At 38.5% G+C, this 16,167-nt stretch overlaps 1 protein-coding gene across 1 annotated transcript; it reads right to left on the bottom strand.

Annotated features, from left to right (window-relative positions):
* Positions 1 to 2,532: 2,532 nt before the first annotated feature.
* Positions 2,533 to 14,742, bottom strand: fbxo8 (F-box protein 8). The gene is made up of 8 exons (XM_061052963.1): positions 14,534 to 14,742; positions 11,979 to 12,084; positions 10,542 to 10,625; positions 9,573 to 9,717; positions 9,149 to 9,275; positions 8,760 to 8,878; positions 8,345 to 8,541; positions 2,533 to 4,766 (listed from the first exon to the last, which is right to left on the bottom strand). Exons 1-8 carry the CDS (start codon positions 14,627 to 14,629, stop codon positions 4,579 to 4,581), a joined length of 1,062 nt encoding a protein of 353 aa, XP_060908946.1. The 5' UTR covers positions 14,630 to 14,742; the 3' UTR covers positions 2,533 to 4,578.
* Positions 14,743 to 16,167: the final 1,425 nt, after the last annotated feature.

Below are 16,167 nucleotides of genomic sequence, written 5' to 3'. Positions count from 1 at the left end.
CACACACACACACACACACACACACACACTCATAGAGGTCAATTGTCAAAGGTCATATTGTGTCTGGCGAGGGTTTTTGGCTGTTTGATCTCAAACACACACACACACGTGCTCCGCTCATACATTTGGAAGAAGCAGTGTGTGACCTGTTTACAATTCACTGAGCAGACGCTTTTATCCAAAGCGACGTACATCAGTGAGTAAGTACAACACAAGCAAGGATCTAGAAAAAAGGGAACAATGTCAGTAAGAGCAAACGATCAGCTTTGAGTCCCATTGGACACACAGGTGCTGACAGGCATTGCACAGAGGCAAAGCACAACATTGATGGCAGTTCTTGAGAGCTCTAATCAGTATAGTAACCATCTTAAAAGTCATCGTTATCAACAAAACCATCGTCACAACCATCATCATCATCATCAATGATATCGAGACCATCATCATTAAGTTAGTAGGTATTCATGAAAGAGCTGGGTCTTTAGCTTTTTCTTAAAGGTACAGAGGGACTCTGCAGATCGAATGGAGTTTGGAAGTTCATTCCACCACCGGGGGGCAACAGAGGAGAAGGTTGGATCAGACGCCTTTCATTGGCAGAGCGTGGTGGCCGGGAGGGAGTGTAGACCTGGATGAGAGAGTTAAAGTATTTCTGTATTTCTGTATGAAAAAAAAGCAAGACTTGGTCTTTGCCTGAAATCACACTCTATTCAATATATATTGAGAGAGCAATATCATACCTCATACAGTGCACTCATTGTGGAAAGTAGTGTTCAGCCGATGGTCACTATCCAGGTTCAAGCTTTTTGCTGAAAGTTTGAATGCCCTCAGACAGATGAGAGGAGAAACCATCATAAACACAGAAACACAGAAACAGAAAAAAGTTCATATTTGGAGGCATTTTAACCGAAATCTTAAAAAGGATTCTCACCATCAGAGTAATGTTTTTTTGTCCTAATGATGATGAGTTTAGTGTACAGAAGCAGTTCACTACAGGGAACTCCCCATATAAAAAGTAGGGAATGAGTGTTTTATTTCGGTCACAACTCTTTGTTTGCCAAATTAATATCTCGAGAGCTCGAGGAAACAACTGAATTGACACGTTATCAAGCCAAAACCAATATTGTTATCTCAAGGTGACTAGATTAAAAAGTTGAGACCTCATTAAAACAACTGAAATGTAGTCGTTACCACAGGTTAACCGAGTATGGATGCATGTCCTCTTAGGGCTTCCATACTCTTCTAATAGTTCACTGAAACTGTGATTGCACATTCAATTGATCAAAATGTTAAAAAACGTCATTATAGTGCCAGACTTCTCTGCTTGATCAGCCATCTTGGTTATGTTGTTAAGATTACAATGACTTGAAAGAGAAACTCCGGGAGATTTCCGGGGCAGGCTGTTCTGGAAATGTATAAGTATTTTAAGGAGTGCATGTATGGAAAGAGCTGTAGACGATTAACATAAGATGAAGCATGTTACCAGTTGCCATTTTAATTCATGAGAGCCAGGAGAGACCTTATTTGGACGATTCTTGGTGGGAGAATCGTCCACATGGTTGGATCGAAACGGAGAAATGCGATGGGTAACAAACAGTGAAAACACCTTAAGCTAAAGCTAGCACTAGCTTAGTTTATCAAGTAGCATATGTAATGTAAAAATCAAGATTCTTATCTTGTGAGATTTTAAATAGATTCATAACTTCCAAAAACTTTTTTTTTTTTTTTTTTTTTTTTTGGGCTAATCAGTCACTCCCTGCTAAGTGCTAAGGCTAGCTCTATAACTCAGTAGAATGTAAAATGGAGCAGCAAGAAATTCAGCCAGTCTGACAGATGACTGGATTAGATCCTGAGTATGTACTAATTCAAAAATAGACTTTGAATCATGAATCCAGAATCGTTTTGTATCGAAAATAGACTCTGAATCAAATTGTGACCCCGGGAATCAAAATCGAATCGTTAAGACACCCAAAGATTCCCAGCCCTACATGTACCATGACAATAACTACAAGTTGTTTTGGTAAAAACAGGCTTTAACAAAAAACATTTCCTGAGAAATTTACCAGTAGACTCCTCAGAGTTTCTAAATACTACCCAATGCTGAATACAATGCTTTTCAGTGTAGCAACATCAACAATCATATCTAGCCATATAAGTGTACCCCGCTGACCATATTTGGACAAGAGGGTGAAGCTGAAATAGTTACAAGTGCAAATTGGTTAGCAAGTAGCATCCATAATTCAATAATTTACTAAAGAAAATACCATGCTGTGTTGAAGAAGGCTTGAAAGTAGAGATTGAGACAATAAACTCGTTAGGAAAGCGTTTACAGAGGGAATAAATCACCTGACACGTAGAAAGATTTTATCTTTAAATAACGAAACTGTGGAGTCGCCCACTGCTGGACATGAGAAAGAAATCAGGTGTTTGAAGTGACTTCTTATTTCCAAACGTGAAGAGCTCACATCAGAAGAACATAATCTATCGCTGAAATACATAAAGGTTGCATGTAACAGATGAAACAAAAAGAGCCGTGCATGATTTCTATCTTTTATTACATTAAACTGTAAAACTGCAAGTGGTCAAAACATGTGAGTAAAATCAAATAATGAGTCAAATATTTCAAACGTTTTCTCAGTACATGTTGTCAGTCATAAGTCCTCTAGTGCCCACAAAAAACACTACCGGAGGTGAATTTCCTTCATAAGATCAAGAAAACGTCAGTGTGCATCATCGGCAATAATCAATAAAGTGAATCATAAATGAAGAGGCTCTTTGAACAAGATCTTAACTGGATAGAAAACAAAATAATTCAGAAATAAATAATTATTGGTATTGCAAGTATCTAAGTTATGATACAAACCCCTTTTATTAAAAAAAGATGCAAATACAAAACAGCTTCACCTGTCTGTTGCTATGGTTACATTCAGAGACACCTGACTGTTAGCTGCGGCTACATGCTAGCTTCTGGGACTCAGCGGTGGAGCTACTAGCACAAAGTGACAATCTGATGGGCGCCATTGTTGAGTTTAGCTGATAACATTTTTAAATGTTTAGTGTCTTAACTGACGTTTGCTGTTAGTTACAGGTGCGTCATACCTCATACCTCTTATTCAAAAGAGATTGACAGAATTACAGTCGCAGTAGTTATTTTGTGAGAAAGAAATCATGAAATCAACCCCATGACGGAGTCAAATTAATGGGTTTTTATTTTGCAATCCTGGCAGGGCAGGTAACTGCTTTGGGGTCCCAGGCCACAAGGGGGCCCCTGAGAGCTGACAAACTTTAAACCAAATCAGTGACTCAATATGTGCAAAGTTTGCAGTGACAGCAGGAAACCTCCCTACGGGGGCCCCATCTGACAGCACTCACTCTTTTCACTGCTCAATGTTGCATACATTATTCCTGTGAAACCACTAAGATTGTCAATCAAAAGAAAATAAAGAAGTTATTTATTTATTTATGTATATTTTTATTGTTCTGGTTTTTAACAGGAACAGGTACGCAGCGAACCGGCAGTGTCCCGAAATAAAGTCCGACTTTGTTTTCCACTGACTGCAAAGTCAATCACAGAAGGGATTTATTTTTAATTTAAGAATAAAATATGAATATCTCCCTAAATAAATTATTTGTCAGGCATTAATAACATGTTCCACAATTTCCCAGTTTGGGATCAATAAAGTAATTCTATTCTATTCTATGTTGATGCCAGCAGTATTTTATCCCTGTTCGACTGCTTTCATCATTTTTTGGAAACAACTGAAGCCTTCAACTTCAGATTGAAGCTCAAAGTTTTAAATAAAGGAGAAAAATAGTGCAATGTCCAGATGACACATTATGTTATGAATGAAAGTGCTGACAGTCGAAGGGGAACAGGTTGCCTTTGTTGGCAATTTTAGTGGTATGATTAAACTAATGAAAAAGCGTAATGCACAGGTGACATTCATCATGGTGAGACTTGTTAAATTGTATTAGTGCAGTTAGCAGAGTTTGGTTTCCTTTAAATCAAACCTCACAGTAAACAAAGAGTGTCGGAGGATACGAACATTTTCTTAGTGCTGTCGATTTGCTCGTTTTACTCTTGAAAGAAAAAGACAGAGAACGCCAGAATGATGGACAAATCAAATGTCGACTTCTGTGTTTCTCTGTCCTAAGTCAAACTGGTGAATAAATGATAAGTGACTTCGTCTTAACGTCCTCCGTTTCTGTTCCTTCATTGAAGTCCCAGTGTTTATCCGACAGGTGAGCGTGAAGCTGTCCAATCAGAAACCAGCCTGAAAGTGTCAGGCTCCTCCTCCTCAGTAGTACTTGTCCGTCAGTGCAGAATCAGAGCTTGTCTTCATGTTTGCACTTTAAAATCTCATTCTTTGCAACGACTCGGATATAAAGACGTTTCACACCTTGGGTTTAAAGGTAACGACATCACAGTCTGTGTCACAGTGCAGAGGTGAGTTCTGTCATTTCTAATCTTTCTATTAAGATCTATTCATTGTTTTATTGTTCAGATTTCATTCCACAACGTCCAAAGCTTCCTTCCCCTTCTCTTCTTCAGTGCAGTGTGAGGGTTTCTGCTGGTAGGCAGAGCTAAGCAGCCACGTGTCCGATCAGGTAAATGTTGTCGTAGAGGTGGCCCACGAAGTCGTCGGAGACATTGTGAGCCGCTCGCCGAGTGTTCCTGATGAACTCCCTCTTGGACATTTTGTTCTTGACGTGAGGGCTCGTCAAGTCGATGGACAGCAGGATGAGACTGTAGCACAGAACGTACACGGCGTCTGCACAGAGGAGAAACCAACATTGTCAAAACGTGATATTCAAACAGGCTCGTTACTTTAAAGGCTTTATATGCGATTTTTTGATCCAGCAGATGTCGCCCTTGAGCACCAGCATGAAACCAAAACAACTCGCGGTACATTGTTGTGTTAGCATGCTAATGCTAGCGATCTTTATGCTCGTATCTTCACACTGCATGTAAATTTACCTGAAATGAGCGTGATCTAGAAACACAGTTAAGCAGTGAGTACAGTATGTTATTCTTCTTTTCTCTAGTCCCTCAATTAAACAACTTTTATTTGCGAGGGGAGGAGTCAGCCGGTCATCAAACTGATGTAAACAAACTGAAGACAGGACTCGGAAAACTCTGAAAGCATCACAAACGGTGGGACTCGGGTGTTACACTCAGAGTTATTTTCAGAGGATATACTTGATTTCTATTACATTTAGTGTGAAATCACATGTAAAGCCTTTAACTCAAGCATTCAAAGAGGATTTTTTACATTCTAACATAGAAAATAATATTTCTGTGAACCAATAACAAACTGGACAGTCGTAACATGAAGAAAGAAAGACGACCTCTAAAGACAAACAGAAAGGGAAACTGCGTGAAGAGTTGTCTAGAGAAAATGATGTCCGCCATTTGTGTCACAATGTTTTTAGAAGTTGCCACTAGAAATTTAAATTTTTCTGAGAATATTTTCTGAACATTTTAGAATCTTTACCTTAGAAATGTTCATGAATTTGTGTCGGAAATATCTGGGATATTTTGGAATTATTTCTGGGGGGAATTGCAGGAACATTTTACAGGAAGTTTGGGATTTTTTAAGTTCACTTTTCTGAAATTTTTAATGGGAATTATTTTAGTTAGAAAATTTCAACTGAAATTTTGGTGGGGACTTTTGTTCTTCTTCAAGATTTTCCGGAAATATAAGCAAATATTTTATAAGCAAATTTCTTTCGATTTCATTGAATAAACTACATTTTTGGGGGGGAAATTTTGTGGGTAGGTTTTGTGTGCAATTTCTTATGTCGGAAAATTTCCTGAAAAAGTTTAGAAATTTTTAGTCGGCCCTTGTAGGGGATTTTCATCTTTAATACTTTCTCTTAAACTTTCTCGTAATTGTAATTATTAATTTCTTTTTTGAATTTTCATCAAAGTTTTTGATAGATTTTTTTGTATTTTCAACTTTTAAATTTTTTATTTGAGTGTACACATTGGAGCAAAGTTAATGTACAACTACTTTGTCACTTCTACATAGTATAGATCCTTAACCTCTTAAAAACAGAGGAAGAAAACATGCACGGAACAAACAAGAGCAGCAGCGTACTAAAAACGTATTTCCCCTAAATCAAATATAATTATGATGAACTAGTCACATGAATGTAAACTGTGCTCCTAATGAAGTGTCCCTCAGCTCTGTCGTATCATCTCCACAGCAGGCTGACTGCAGCCCCCCCGTCCATCTGCAGCCTCGGGCTCCGAACCATTACACTAATCCTGCTAATCACAGCAGCAGGTCCGAGTGCTTCACAGGACCAGAGTCAGGGATCGGTTTCTGAACGGTCTGCTGATGTTAACAAAGCTTTTAGTCGGTAAATGCATGGCTCACTGATGATACTTTAGCCACGGATTACTTCAAATAAAACCTGGCTGGATCAGAGGGTCAGGAGTTTAACTGCTTCAAAGTGTGCTGTCTCAATTCAAGAATTCAGGAGCAAAATAAAAAAAATGTCTGAAGTAAAAACTTCAGAGTACAAATGATGCTTTGTTTGACTGACCTGAAAGAGTTTTCTTACATTATTTCCCTGTAGTTCAGTCAGAATCAGCCCTCTGATTAAAAAAATAGGATTCATCAAAGGTATCACAATCACTGCTCAAAACTGGATATCTGTTTTTATCAAACTTTAGAATCATTTCCTTCATTTTTCCTCTTGATCCAGCCTGACAGCTTTGATCTAGTTACATTGCTCTTTAGCAAACAGGGTCCAGAGGATGAGGCCTCTTTCTTTTGAAGAGCTTTCCTCTTGCGCCACCTTCAGGTCAAAATATCACAATGTGAGAAAACAGCTGTGAAACTCCCAAGACTGTATGTCTGCAGCCTCGCTGCTCTCGTCTGTGTGCTCTCGCCTGGATGCCTGATGCCGAGCCCCCTGAGCTTCTAATTTCCAACATAAAGCTCCAGAAATAAAAATATCTGTAGTGTACATGTGATATGTCTTTTATTACAAACATACTAGGTGCTTATACATTCAAGACGAAATAAAAAATAAGCAATTTCGCCATTCTATATGTATATGTGCTTTTTTAGTTATATATATGAACACACAGCTCAATCAGCAGTGTCGGTTCAGCTGTTGAAAAAAAACAACGGCGCTCTAACTCTCCCTCTGCGTGACTCATTTGAATGTCTTTTCATTCATACAATCATTTGGGCTTCTTGTAAACCTTGGGCGCGTGACTCCATCTTCTTCACAGTCTTCTACACTCCTGTCTTCTTTTGGCGTGGTGGTAATGTTTGAATGAATCATAGACTGTAAATATTAATTAATGCGCAAGTTCGTAAACTTCTTCTTGACCCAGTGCACTAGCCGTTGTAAATTTCTGGAGGAGCGGGGCGCCAGAGCTCATGAGACGAGAGCACACAGACGAGAGAGCTCGAGGATGCAGCCATACCCGACTCGACACTCTGGATGATTTTGGGTGATTACAGTGTATAGTCTATATTTACATGTTGGATGATAAACAGTGAGAAACGACGTTATAAAAAGCTGAGAATATGTTTGTTTTGATTAAGAATCAGAGTCATTAAAGAGTTTGGAGATTATGAAGAGAACTATTGAATCTCTGTAACATGTTAACAGTTCCCATCTTGGTCAAACCATGTATTTCTTTTTTTTATACTCAAATATTTGTATGTCATATTTATTGTCATTGTGCAGGTGTAAACAATGAAGTTCTGTTGCACAGCCTGAGTGAAGCTCAAAGTATGATAGGATAGAAATAAGTAAAAATATCATCAAACCTGCACAAACCCACGCACACACACTCTTCTATCGTGACTTTAGCGCATTTATAAAATATTATCTAACTGCACTGCCTGGTAATAGGAACATTATGTGTCCAGAAAACACATTTTTGGATTTTCTTATTTATATTTTTAAACTCTTTTTTTTGTCTGCCAGGTTAAAATAATAAATAAATACGTGAAATTAAATAAATTGAGCCTCACTTCTTGGCAGTTTCAACAGAAATGTGGGCTTTAAAGTCCTTTCTGAAAAAATGAAAATCCTCTGTACTATCTTTATCTTCTAGTTCTATAAACTACACGTTATCGATAAAGCAAATCTCATAAAATTACCCAGACTTCACAAAAAAACAAACAAACTTGGAAACAAGAAAAGAAATTGACAACACTTCATGAAACTTTTAAAGGATAAAAAGAATACAGTAAAACAACAAAACTTTTTTAGAAATTAAAAAAAGATAAAAAGGACAAAATAAAAACAAGATATAAAACTATTTCAAATACTCTTGAATGAGGATTTTATAGAAGCAGATGTGCATGTGTGTACTGACCAGGACTGAGGCCCAGGTCCCGGACGAGTACCGGGTTGCAGGCACAGAACCTGTGGCTGAACTTGGTGATGAGCGTCTCCAGGTACTCTCCTCTCTCCTCGGGGGCGTGGATGTGTCTGAAGAAGTCCCGCAGGGCGTTGGGGAGGAACTGGTTACTGAAGTTATGGAGGGTCACCAACTCGTCCAGCACATCCCTCCTGCAAACACACACAAATACACACAAATACACACAAATACAATATAATGGTGGAATAAAAGGAGAGCTAAGTCTTTTTCTTTTAAATGTTTGAAGTTGATGTAGTAAAACATCAAACAGCAGACTGTGTAGACTCAAGTATTTCAAACAAGAGGCTGTCAACTTTTCATCATTACAAACTGCTGTGAGTAACAAGAGGACTGTTTCATGCTTTTCTACCTCTCATCTAAATAAATCCTCAGCATCTTCCAGTTGAGCCGTCTGGTGTAGAATATGAATTTGGCCAACTCGGTGGGATGATCGACAAGAATGCCTTTAGACATGAAGTAGCTGATACCCTATACACACACATACAGAGAGAGAGAGAGAGAGAGAGAGAGAGAGAGAGAGAGAGGGAATAATAAATCTTCAAAAAGGATCCATCTTATTGAAACTAATCCAGACGCACAACACTCTGATGTTGAAGTGAAACTCCAGACGCCGAAATCAACGACATCATCAAAAAACACGTCTGGACAGTGACATCATGGTCCAAACATTCGCACAAATACACACATATATAAGTTAGAGGTGGTGTGTGTGTGTGCATGCGTGCATGTGTGTTTTACCTCCTGTGGGTTAGCGTTGAACGTCAGGCTTCCTTCATCCAGCTGCAGGTAAAGTCTCCTGTACGAGAAACCAGCGGGGAGTCTTCTGTTGTAGATGGAGCAGTGTCCCCATGTGGACTTACACAGTCTGCACACACGCGCACACAAAATGAAGGGGAAAACAAATAAAAAGGAGTCAATAAAACTTGACTTTACATGTGTTGAACAAAGGAACAAAGAAGACAGTTAAAAGAATCAACAGAGTCGTCAAAAAACATGTGATTGATTTTGAATACTTATTAACATCTGTTCGTTTTATTGTGGGATTATTATTTTTATCTGTTGATTTAATGAGTGTGTAGCAGCGAGAGACGGGCGTTACCAAACGTTTTAAGGCCGGCTACACAGTGGACGCTATAAAGAAAGGAGCCACAGGTGAACTCACCCCTGCCACAGGTACTCATCGTTCCCCAGGTCCTGCCACACGCAGCCGGCCAGGCACAGGTCGGTGGCGTTCAGGTACGACAGTATGGTGATGCCTAATTCAGGAGGAAGCATCTCTAGATCTATGAAACCGTGCCGCTCTTTACCTGCAGACACACGGAGACAGATACGTTATATTTGCCATGCCTTTTCGATACTATAGATCACTGCAAAGAGGGTGATTGGCAGCAATCTTCAATCCCTCCACGACCTGTCAACCTCCAGGACCCTGAGGCGTGCAGGCTCACCCCTCTCTCCCCGGACAAGTACAATTAAGACCTTTCTCTCTGGCCCATTGGGACCAAAATCCCATGGACCCCTCTGTTACCAGCCTCTTTAGTAATTATTTATATTAAATAATAATGCTACTTCAATACATTAATATCCATTAAAAATGTTCCTTTCATAAAACAAACACACACAGCGGTGTGTTTTGAGGTTGAGGTGAGTTATGCTTAGAGGCGGAGAGAGCAGGAGCGGGGTGAAGAGGGACAGACAGTGAGAGGAGAAATAGACGGGCTGGCGTCTCTAAGTGAGAAACGAAAACCTTATTTTAACGCAACAAAAACTATACTGATATGAACGATATTGTCTTACCCGATAGGTTGTTTGAAAATATATTGATACACCTTAAAAACCTGATTGGTCGCCCAGCCTTACTCTCCACCTTCCTTTTTACACCAAAGCAGACGGTGAAGCCGCGCTGCTTACATTAGCTCGCTGAACAGAATGTAACTTTGGAACATTTGGACTTTCAGCCAATTGAAAAAGGAGAAGCAGCTAATGTACAGAAGAGGACGCACTCTGTAAAATCTGTGCCTGTGTGTCAACAGGGCCTCATAAAGAAAGTAAGACAGTGGATTGAGCAGTACAGTTCAAACACACGGTTAGCAGTATCTGGTCTTCTAATTGTGTGTTAGCGTGTTCCAACCTCCAATGCGTGTTCTCAGCAGGTGGTAGATGTCCGGGCCGTGACAGTGCGGAGGCGCTCTCCTCTGAGGACCTCCATCCCTCCCTGAGACAGAAATCAAATGAACAAACATAAGGACTTTTTCTTCATCAATTCACACATTCATACATTTCACTTTTAACAGCTGTTTAACACGTGACTACAGACCAGACACACTTAGTAAGTGTGATTATTTGACCTGATGATAAATCAGTTACAGAGACTTGACTCGTAGTTAATCAGATTTTGATACATAGTGCTCTAACTGGTGTCCATCAGCACATTTTTGTTCTTTGGTACATTTTAATAAGCCATTAACTGATCAACTGCTGTACATCTACATCCTTTGCATTTTCATCCACACCAATAGTCTCATCAGTTTCACTTGTGGCCTTAACCCGAGGCCGACAGCTGGAGTGTTCCACTTATAACGTGCCTGGAAACTGCTTCTGGTTTAATTCATGTCATTTTCTGCCCAAAAACACGACTTCTTATGTGATAGGACAAACCAATTTGAGAATCCAGCAAGGCAACAGAAACTTTAAAGACGATTCGGTCCTTTTCATTCTCATTGAACTCTGACACTGGAGGCCAATTCACAACACAGCACTTGCAAATTCAAACCAGAGAAGTTTGAGGGGTGCAAACACATTCTTCACTCAGACTTTATCGGGAGAGTTTCTAATGCAAGCCGCCTAGATTCTTTGTTTTCACATGAAGTTCGAGCGAGCTGATGTGAGAAAGCAGCAGGATATAATCGGGAGATTTACCTTGAGGGAGTGGGTGGGAGGGGGTTGTGACGTTTATTCCCTGTGATGGGTGCGGACCAGCGATTGTAAGCACGACCTGTACGCTCTCCATGCACGTATCTGAACTGCTGCACTGTTTTCTGTTCATCAGTATGTTCTTGTCCACTTTTTTAAGTTGTTAATGTGATCCTGAGGTAAGACGTGACCTTAAAAAAAACAACGCGGAAGTAATGGACGATGGAACAGAGTCTGCTATACGACGCTATAATGACAATATTTGCCTTTATATCAATGCTATGTGTAGTCCAATGGAACGACAACATCAACAAAAGAGTGGAGAACAACATACTGGTGAACAGAAAATGTAACGCAGCCGTTTAATTACGTCAGTGATGCTATTGAATTGGTCCACAGAATATAGGTGAGGTTGTGGCAATAGTTTGTATGTTTCTATTTATTTAAAGTAGTTTTACAAAGTTGGGAAAACCTGATGCTGCCATACACACAAATGATTCCCAGTTCCATCTTCACAGTGAAGAATACAGATTATTAATTTATATCTGGTATCAGATCAGCTCTGTATCAGTATTGGCAGCTACCCATAGGCCAAGTATTGTATCGGTATGTGACCTCAACAAGTGGGATTGGTGCATCTCTAGTTTCTGGTTACCTGGCTCTCGTCGTCCTCCCTCCCCTCGGTCAGCCAGGTGCTCTGCGAGCTCTTCCTGAAGCTGCTGCTGTTGTCTGGGAGGCAGCCTCCACAGTGCCTGACCCATCTACACAAACACAACAAAAACACATCACTTAATTCATGACAAATAATAACAGTATTTTACCTCACAGCTCAAGTACTACTCAGGATTATAAGTGTAACTACCAGCTAGGGATGTTTTGGCTCAGTTTTTATTCTTCACATTACAGATTTAGATACCATGACATGAGTATTCACTGATACAGAGTAAAACCCTGAGACCAAACAGCTTAATACTATTAACTCTGTATGGATGTTATAAGATCGCTGTTGTTTTTAAGGCCTGGCTCTGTACATTGAAATAACCTTAACCGAGAAAATATAATAAGCTAACATTAATTCTGCCATTGAATACAGTAGTTGTTGCAGAGACAACTCCGATGATTCCCCGCTAGCCTCAACGTCATCTTTTGTTATTGTTTTGATTGAGAGCCCCCTGGTGGGGAAATATATATATATATTGTATGTTTAAAGGCTTTATATGCGATTTTTTGATCCAGTAGATGTCGCCCTTGAGCACCAGCATGAAACCAAAACAACTCGCGGTGCATTGTGGGTTAGCATGCTAATGCTAGCGATCTTTATTATGCTCGTATCTTCACACTGCATGTAAATTTACCCAAAATGAGCGTGATCTAGAAACACAGTTAAGCAGTGAGTACAGTATGTTATTCTTCTTTTCTCTAGTCCCTCAATTAAACAACTTTTATTTGCGAGGGGAGGAGTCAGCCGGCCATCCCGGCGATGTAAACAAACTGAAAATATGACTCGGAAAACTCAGAAAACATCACAGACAGTGGGACTCGGGTGTTACACCCATTGTAGACAGTCATTACTCACAGAGTTATTTTCAGAGGATATACTTGATTTCTATTATATTTAAGTGTGAAAAATCACATGTAAAGCCTTTAAATAAAAGTTACTTTGTTACTTTTTTAACAAAAGGTCTCTCCTGTGTAGAGCAAAGAGGATACGAGGATTTCAATCTCAAACTATTTTTTTTTTAATTTTTAATTTTAATTTTTCTTTATAAATTAAAGCACAACAACAAAATAAAACATGTTGACACATGATATTTAAAACCCTTAGGGTGGTACATTTTTGTTTACTCAGTAACGGATGTAATTTCAAATGTAGCAAAGTACAATACTTAAAACAAAGCCAAGTCGATGCAAGGCCTCTTGAACTATGCAGTTGTGTAGGATGGACTTCTTTGTTCGAACTTAAACACTGGAGTATACTTATCTACAAGTCTATTTTAGGTCTGCTTCTTTCATACTTTCTGACCGTCATCAGACAGAAGACTACAGGAACTGAAAATCTTCGACCCCAGGATTTTTTCTTACTGTCTGTTTCACAAGTCAGAACTGAACTGGTGAAAAAAGCTTGTAAGTTTGTTGCAACTTTCACTTGGAAAGAATTACAAGAAGAGCTGAAACTTAACGAGCTGCTCTGATTGGATACTTTTAAACAGATGTCAATGTGGAGGTGGACACATCTGGCTGTAGATGTTTTCTCTGATATGTTTATGATTGTGTGCGATCTTGACAAAATATATGCTGTTTGAAATTGTTTTATTTTGTGTCTTTTAATCTTGTCAATTGTGTACATTTGTTAAATTTGTATGTTTGTGCGTTGTTTGTCTGAAACTCTGTTCATTGTGCTGCTGCCTGTCTTGGCCAGGACACTCTTTAAAAATAGATATTTTTATCTTTAAAATACGTTTTTTTCCTGGTAAAATAAATTAAAAATAAAAATAAATAAACAAGACTTCATTATTTCAAAACAGCCTTTTCTCTCATTTTTATACAGATATTTTTAAGTTAACTTTATATTAAAACTGAATGTTTGAAATGTACTTTAGTCTGTAAAACGAAAGTCAATTTAGTAAACAATTGGCAGCTATATTTTGTATTATTTTAATAAACTTTCTAGGTGATTTCAGATTGAATCATAAATAAAACATCTTTAGTGCTCCAGATTATAAACTAACCACTGACATAGTCTGTATTTACTGACACAGTAATACCAGAATGTCCTCGAAGCACTGTGATAGTGATGAGCTTTAAAATGAGCTCGGTGTCCGGTGTTTTCTCCGTGCTTTCCCTCTCAGCCTGTCTAACGTCAGCCGTGTTGCATAAACAAATCCATCACACTGTTGTAAACATCAACGCTGGAAAGTGGAGCAAGCAAGCTAGTCTGACGTGTAGTCCCGCCTCCCCGCTAATCCCATTGGTAACACTTATCAGAGCAGTTGTCAAAACGGAACACGATTGGTTGAGCCAGCTGTCTTCCCCGAGTTATTTTACAGTTAGCTTACAGAGCTAGTTTAAGTTGAAGAAGACATTGTCAAGCCAAACGGTTTAATATTTTAGCCATAATTGAGTACATTTCTTCTGTTTGATGTAAAAGTAAGGTACGGTGTTTCCCGCTGAGAGCCACACAGCGCGGTAACCCGAGCTAACATTACCTACCTGAGTTAAATAATTCCTCTGACAACCCGGCCTGCGCACACGGATAGCTGGAGACTCCGTTTCTCTGCTTTCAAACGAATCCCGCTGACATTTCATTCAGCCAAGTACGAATAAAAACAGAGCAACAGCTCCTGTGTTTCGGGAGGAACCTTTCATACTGTAACACAGTTATCATGTGTTTTCATCCTCCTCCTCCTCCGCCTCCTCCGGTCGAGTGATGGGAAGATCAAGAACGATTCGGCTCTAAGAACCGACTCCTAAAAGTGGCTCTAAGAACCGTCTCCTAAAAGTGGCTCTAAGAACCGTCTCCTAAAAGCGACTCTAAGAACCGACTCCTAAAAGCGACTCTAAGAACTGACTCCTAAAAGTGGCTCTAAGAACCGTCTCCTAAAAGCGACTCTAAGAACCGACTCCTAAAAACGGCTCTAAGAACCGTCTCCTAAAAGTGACTCTAAGAACCGACTCCTAAAAGTGACTCTAAGAACCGACTCCTAAAAGTGACCGAGCAGAGCCTAAATATTCGTCTTTAAAAAAAGTAGTTCAAGTAGTTTGAAGTTTAAGTTTATTTTGAACATGTAAAAAAAAAAGAGTAAAGAAAACTTAAAATAAGAAGATGAAGAAGAATATGTAGGCTACAAACAATGAAAGACACCACAAGAAGCTCTCAAATACTTTCTACCTCGATTTACACTTCCGAAAAGGAAATTTGTTTAATCCCACCCCTTCTCCATTAGTTCATAATTTTTATATTACTCTTAGTATAAATATGTATGTTTTTAAATATAAAACTATAAAGTTTACAATATATAGTTACCTTATATTTATACATACACATAGCCTATAGCCTAATGGTGTGTGGCCTATAACCTTAAAAAACTTATATTACATATTTACATGTACATTCTTATTTAGAAAACAGAATAAAATAAAATAAAAGAAGACAGAAGGAAAAAAGACAAAGCACTTATTTTTAAATAAATAAATATGCAAACAATAATCCATGTAAACAAAGTCCTTCATCATCACGGTACCTCGTGAAAATCACATTTTTATAACCATTATTAAACTGCTTCATGTTTGGACTTTGCTTGAGTTCAACATTTATACTATTACACAGCTTCACTCCCGAGCTCCGTACTTATTTTTTAAATATTCTCCGAACCACAGAAGCTCATACATTTAGATGCATCAATGCATTTTATTTTACTCTGTTTTAAAGTGAAATTTCAGTTGTTAAATCAGCGTAGTATAACATTTATGGAGGTATGTCTTCTTAGGGCTTCCATTCAAAACATACCCCCATATTTTTCCAGAGCATTTTAAAAGCAATAAAAGTATTATTACTTAGGATATAGGCATTTCTTAACAAACCAGATTTTTTGTTTCATTGTATCGCATACCAATTAAGTTGTAAAATTCTTATTTCTTTGAGTAGAGTGTTGTTTTTGTTGTACAAAAATTTAAATGTATTCTTAAAATATCCTACCTTTTTAATCATTCATTTTATTAGATTAAATGATTATAGGAATTTACATCTTAAATATTCTATTTTTAGATAATCAATAACAAGATAATTCAGTGTTGTGAAGATAAATATACTGACTGTATTTATTGCATATTCATGATATTGCAGT

This window comes from Labrus mixtus, chromosome 2 (genome assembly GCF_963584025.1).
Source record: "Labrus mixtus chromosome 2, fLabMix1.1, whole genome shotgun sequence".
NCBI classification, from domain to species: Eukaryota; Metazoa; Chordata; class Actinopteri; order Labriformes; family Labridae; genus Labrus; species Labrus mixtus.
The sequence above is the reverse complement of the archived record's forward strand: the minus strand, read 5'-3'. Positions and strand labels throughout refer to the sequence as shown.

Bases quoted from the DNA above. Each gene is read 5' to 3' on its own strand.
- fbxo8 (XM_061052963.1), bottom strand. From the start codon at position 14,629: ATGAAATGTCAGCGGGATTCGTTTGAAAGCAGAGAAACGGAGTCTCCA. The intron at 9,276-9,572 runs GTGAGTTCACCT...GCGTGTGTGCAG, and splicing joins GATGAGTACCTGTGGCAGGG to ACTGTGTAAGTCCACATGGG. The intron at 8,879-9,148 runs GTAAAACACACA...GTGTGTGTATAG, and splicing joins TCAACGCTAACCCACAGGAG to GGTATCAGCTACTTCATGTC.